The following is a 6,372-nucleotide window of genomic DNA, read 5'->3' as shown; positions in this document are numbered from 1 at the left end:
TTGTCCATTATAGATTACAATACACCCATGGCCTCTAATTCTCTCTTCTTTTGCCATTTATAAATTCTCCATAAAGTATACATTCAACATAATGGAGGTCCCTTTTCCTGTTCTTCTAGTATCTCAAGGATACAGACCCTCCGATGTCCCTCCCTCTGACCTGGACCAGGTCCACCTCCTTCCCTGCTCATGAATAAATTTGCCCACAAAATTGAGGTAGGGAACAAGGGGTCTGCCCTTCATGCAAGGTCAGTTGGTAATATTTTTATGACCTCACAAAATTATTGAGAGTAAAACTTTAGAACTAAAGACATGAGAAGTTTTTAAATTTCCCTTCTGCCCGCATGCAGGGGCATGATCAACATGCCCTCTACAGACCACTTTTACAAGTCCTAAGAAATGAGAGCTCTGAAAAATGGGCTGGAGGATTGGTTCATCCACAATTCTCCTAAAAAACAACGATCAATGACAACAACCAACTTCTTCCAACAATGAATGGTCAGGCGCCTGTTTGTAGCTCCACCCCCACAGCGGTTACCATAGCTACTCCAGCCTTGGCGTCCCGCCCCTCGCAAGCCGATGCTTCGGTCGCCTAGGCAACCAGCCAGGCTCGTGGGAGTGGAGGACCCTATTCCGCTCGGCATCTTGGGTCTTGTAGTTCCCGAGCAGTCTTCCTATCTCTTTGGTAACGTTGCTTGAACTACCAGTCCCAGCGGGCTGCGCGCGCACGGTCGCCCCCGGAGGTCGTTCCTGGACGGTGCCTGGAGTGGAGCGTGGCCTTGGAGGGAAGGAAGATGGCGGCGGCGCGGAGGCATAGTGTGCCGGCCTTGGCTGGGAAGTCGACCCTGCGGCTGCTGCTGGTCCTGGGGCTGGGCTTGCTGTGGGCGCCCTTGGGGAGCTGGGCGCACGGGGGCAAGTACTCGAGGGAGAAGAATGAGCCCGGGGCTCCCCCGAAGCGCGAGCCCGGGACCGAGTTCCGGATGGAGAAGCTGAACCAGCTCTGGGAGAAGGCGAAGCGGGTGAGTTGGTCGGTCTGCCAGCATTTATTAAGCGTCCACTGTATGCCAGGCGCCGTCCGAAGGCAGGGCATAGAGAGGGCAAGGGACGAGTCGAGCCCGGACTTGCGCCAGGGATCCAGGGGAGACCGTAGATATTCTCTAGTCGGTTGTACAAAGAAAGAAACTGAGGCTCGGGGGGGGGGGGGGGAGCGTGACGCGCCCGGGGTGTCCCAGGCGGTAGCAGATCCTGAACTGAACCCAGTTCTAGGTTCATAGCACTTAGCGTCGGAGCAGGACCTCGAGAGACGCACTCATTCATTTTACAGAGTGAGAAACTGAGGCTCGGAGAGGGAAGGTTATTTCGGCCAAGGTCACACAGACAATAGCAGTCTGAGACAGGACTGAAACCCTGAAAAGGACTTAGAGCTGGAGGGGACCCTGCAGGTTACCCAGCCCAACTCCCCTAGTTTGCAGAAGTGGACGTGACATTGCACGAGGTCACACAGCTGGAGGTTGCCAAGGGCAGGGCTTTTATCCTAGTCTTTATACTTGATACTTTGTTAAAAATATCACTTTATACTGTATCAGTCGTGAGTCACTAAACATTTACTAAGTGTCTAGTGTGTGCCAGGCACAGTGCTGAGTGCTAGTGTGAAGCAGGGGCTTGAGAAGGGCCAGGACTTAAACACTGATCACCTGCTACCCACGTATCTCGGTGACTCCCTGCAGGTGAATCATTTGGCCTATGTCTCCTTCAGTTTCTTCCCCATCTTAGCTCCAGGCCATGAAGCCATCAAATGCAATGGCCCTTTTTTCATTCCTGGTCCTCAGTCTTTTCAGCTTTTGACATTTGTTGACCACTTTCTCCACTCCAGAAACATCCCATTCATCAGTTTTCCCCCTGCCTCTTCATTGGCTAGTTCTCTCATCCATTAGTGGCGCTTGTTCTTTTCCCAGCTCGTTAATGTCCCTGTCTCCCTCTTATCTGTATTCTGTTCTTTCTCTCCTGACAGCGTTCATCCCTTTCAGATCTGTCTCTAGTCTGGATTCTTTTCTGAGCCCCTAAACTGCTTCTTCCCTTGCCCCCAGGACAGATGTCCCGCCAGGACCTCAAATTCAGCACGTGCCAGACTATGCTTCTTATCTTTTCCTTTAAAACTGCTCCTCATTCCAACTTTACTGTTCTCTCTGTGAAACCATTTTATCCAGTTTCCTGTATTGAAACTTTGGAGCTGTCTTCACCTCCCATATACAGTTAAATCTTATTGATTATGTCCCTGTGATCAAACTGGCCCCTTCCTCTGTCACCACTGCTGCCACCCCTCCTCCAGAAAGTCCCCTCCTTGACCTTCATTCTAGGCTTTCTTTTGTGCCCTTCTTCTGTACTCATCATGTATTGTGGATTTCTGTAGGTGCGATCCAGGACCACCTTTTACCTAAACACAAAAGAATTCCAGAATGTTTGAGCTGGTGGGACTCTAGACCCTAGCTAGCCCAGCTGCTTTATTCTAGAGATGTTGTGAATTGGAGGTTCTCAGGGGGCAGATGACTTGCCTAAGGCCTTACAACCTGTTGCTGGCAGAGCTAGTCCCAGCTTTAGGGCTTCTCACTGAAAGAGCCCTGAAGAATAAGATGAGCACAGGGCAGAGTTTGTGGAGTTTATAGGTAAAGGACTTAATTATAAATAGAAGAGAAAAAGCAAGAGAGAGTATAGATCAAAAGTTTGAACTTGTATTGATGTGGGACTGACATAGAATTACTTAAATGTGGAAAACCACAGAATCTCAGAGGGGAAAGGGGTTCCCGAGGCCATCTGGTACACCCTTTACCTGGCTGAGATAAGCAACCACAGGCCCATCAGCTTCCTCTTGAAACCTCTAGTAAAAGGGAGGATGCTCCCAGGGTCCATCATTCCATTCAAGCAATAGCAGCCCTCTATTATTCTGGATATCCATGCTTGTCACAAGCTTTCTTGTGAGGCTGGCATTGCAAAGGTTATTACTGATGAGAAAAGTAAGGCTTGGAAAAGTCAAAACTACAGTGTTTTGATGTCAGGAGAAGAATCTTAACTATAAAGAAACCTTAGGCTCAAATGCAGTCAGAGATTCAAAAACCAGTCATGATGAGCTTATATTTACATACCCCTTTACATTGGGTAGACAACAAGTATTGCCACTATTTTGTAAAGAGGAAACAGACCCACAGACGTGATTTCTGAAGGTCACGAAAAGCTGGCGCAGAAGCTCAGAAGTGGGGCTAGACATAACCCAGGCCTTCTGACTCCGAACTGAATGTTCCTTCTACTAGACTTATTATGGATGTAGCAATGTGCCAAGTGTTGGTGGGGGAAGACCACATAACTAGAGTTAAAGAGAAATGTTAAGACAGTTGATATTCAAGCTCTGTGAAGTTCTGCGTTTGAGCCGCAGGAATTCAGAAGAGGAAGTATGAGCGTGGTGGGGATTCTGGTTTGTCCTTGAAGGGTAGATAGACCCTGTACATGCAGCGCTAAGTGGGAAGGCTGTGCCAGGTAGAGGGAAACCTTGAGAATAAAGATGGAATCTTACCTTTGGGATCTTGTGCTCAATACACTTGCCCCCCTGGGCTGCAGTTACTTTACTTGTCAACTGTGAAGAAGCAAGACAGATTTGGGGCAGAGTGAGGTGACCTCTCTCCCTCATGCAGAGGTAATGATTACCTCCAATCTCAGCTCCTCAGTCAAAGATTCAAAGCTAGGCTCTTTACAGTCTCTTACCCGGTGCGCCCCAGATGAAAGAAATCATAGCCTATAAGAACTAGAAGGGGCTTTAGACATCCTCCATTCTGGTGCCTTTGTTTTCTAGACAAGAAAAAAAAAAGTGACAGCTGCCATAAGCACACCTCTCCTGATTTCTAGGCCAAGGAGCCTTTCATTGCTGTCCCTGTAATGTGTCCCCACATTCTGATGGGGGTGATTTTGAGGCTCAAATGAAATCATTGATAGAAAGCTCTTTGCAGACTTTACAGCATTATATAAACTCCAGTTATGGCTATTGTTCACTTACCCAGTTTCTTTCTTCTTCAGGTCCATTTAAACCCCCCCTCATCTATGAAGCCAACTAAGATGACATTGATTTCTCCTGTCTTAATTATGGTAGCAGTTGGCCATGCCATAACTGGGTGTGTCTTTTAACTTAGATGAGACTATAAGACACTTGGTGCCAGCAGCTATACCTTATTCTACTTTTCTAGCCATCATACACCCTCAGTAGTGCTGGTCAGAGCAGACTGGAATACTGGTAACTGGGTTCTCAAAGGCTGTGCTTTCAGAGTCCAGCAGGTTTACCATGCTGAAAAGCCTTTGGCTTTATGGCTGATAGTCAACACTGTGTCTGGTTTTTTAGCAGCAGCTTCTTTAAAGTTCAGAAAAGTTCATCATCAGAAGGTTCAGGTGAGGAATTATTTTTGCTATGGATGCTTCTAAATCCATCTATCAGTCAGTCGATCAACAAGTATCTACTGAGGACCTACTGGAGGCCAGGCGCTGTGATATAGGTCCTGGGGGTGCAAATATAGGCAGTGGGCGAGGAATTCAGATTCCAGAGGGAGAAAAGGAGGTACATGAAGACACACAGAATCAACTTAAAGAGAATCCATACGAATGAATCTAAAATAGCTCCATGCAAGGTAACTTGAGAGGGAGGCACTAACAGCTGCAAGGCATCCAGAGAAGGTGGTACTTGAGGTGCCACAATCTGTAAGGTAGAAGGAGTACCCACACTGTGACAGCATGGCAGTCTTGGATAGTACTCAAGGGCATGGTTCATTCTTGTATTCATTGAGCAACAATTTATTAAACCCTTTGTACATTCCACTGTATTTTTAGTATTTGTGGGGTTAATCACATCACAGTTACAAAACACATTGCAGTATGGAACTGAGGTCCCTACTTCCAGAGGTTAACAACCAGTCACATGTACTAATACCTGTTATGGATGGGTATTATTCAGTTAAACAAATATTGATTGAATGTCAAATATTTTGGCTACATAATGAGAAGATGAGTCTCATTAGAAAAGACCCTAATGTTGGGAAAGATTGAAGGCAGAAGGAAAAGGGAATGGCAGAGAATGAGATGAATATATAATGTCATGGAAACAGTGAATGTGAGATTGGTTGAACTTTGGGAGATAGTGAGGATGGAAAGGCCTAGTGTGCTGTGACCCATGGGGTCACAAAGATTCAGACACAACTGAATAGCAAAAGATTTGTGTACTTAGCCCTCCACTCAGCATTGTGGGTGGGTATGAGAAGATGATATGGTTATTTTGAGTTTACAGTCTGGTTGAAGAAACTACTTATAAAATCAGGATAATCACATGTAAAATGTAACAAAATAGGCAGAATATCTTTAAAAAATTTTACATATATCTGCATCATACAGTAATAATACACATAGTTTAAGTGTTGGGGGCATTAAGGGATTAATGGACTTGCCACTTGGATCTTTCCTTCCTTTCTGCTACCTTCGTGGAATTTTGGGAATTCAGTTCTTATCTTGGGGCCTACATACCATAAGGATGAATGTAGTACAGATTCATTTAAAATGATTTTTGAGTTTATGTGACTAGGCCAGGAATTATTTGTGGTTTTAATTAGCACTACTACAGAATGGCACCATGGTTTCATAAGTCATGGTTTTCACAAATAATTTGCAGCACTTGGGGTCAGGCAAAGTTCCTGATTTACAGAAAGGATTTAAATAAGTGGCTTTTGCTCAGGAATATGTGTTGCAAGGCTTATCATCATTGGGCTTTCGAGCTGATGATTCACCAGTGTGGTGAAGAATAGTAACGAGGATTTGTCGTATTTCTGTAGTGCTTTGTGGCTTCCAAAGCCCTTTGCACACAACACCCTGTGAGGTGATGGTTGATGTGCAGCTGTAGAAATTACTTGGCTGTGGTCACGCAGCTGGCATGGGGCAGGCTTCAGACTAGGACCCAGGTCCATTCCAGCGTCTCTTCCACAGCCACCCTGTTTTTTCAAGAAGTAATGCCAGCCCAAGTTCAGAGGTCTGCTAGAGCATCCTTACATAGCGTCTGTTCGTGCATTTGTGGTTTTGCCTTTAAGACTTATTTATCCTCCTAAGGCGACTTAAAATAAAAAAACTGCAGTGATTGCAGTAGCAATCCTTGTCTTACTTTTAAGTATTAATTTTAAGATGTCCGGCAGCCTAAGGTAGGAGTTGCAGTGCAGCAAGACCTGCTAAGGAATGCCCTGGATTTTATCCTTATCCACAGAATGTGGGGCCCAGGAAGCACAAAGGCTTATTGAGAGTTTATTTCTTCTGCAGCTAATTAAAAAAATGTTAAAGGACAGCGTGACATTGGAAGGC

At 45.7% G+C, this 6,372-nt stretch overlaps 1 protein-coding gene across 2 annotated transcripts in view; it reads left to right on the top strand.

The window, feature by feature from the left end:
* The first annotated feature begins 573 nt into the window (after positions 1–573).
* LRPAP1 (LDL receptor related protein associated protein 1) overlaps positions 574–6,372 on the top strand; it is a 50,177-nt gene continuing 44,378 nt past the window's right edge. For both annotated transcript variants that reach the window (XM_072620092.1, XM_072620091.1), the window contains exon 1: positions 574–1,019. In XM_072620092.1, the coding sequence (XP_072476193.1) occupies positions 795–1,019 (225 nt within the window). In that variant the 5' untranslated portion in view covers positions 574–794. The remainder of the gene's footprint in view (positions 1,020–6,372) is intronic.

Source organism: Notamacropus eugenii, chromosome 6 (genome assembly GCF_028372415.1).
Source record: "Notamacropus eugenii isolate mMacEug1 chromosome 6, mMacEug1.pri_v2, whole genome shotgun sequence".
NCBI classification, from domain to species: domain Eukaryota; kingdom Metazoa; phylum Chordata; class Mammalia; order Diprotodontia; family Macropodidae; genus Notamacropus; species Notamacropus eugenii.
Note: the sequence above shows the minus strand (reverse complement) of the source record. Positions and strands in the feature narration are given on the sequence as shown.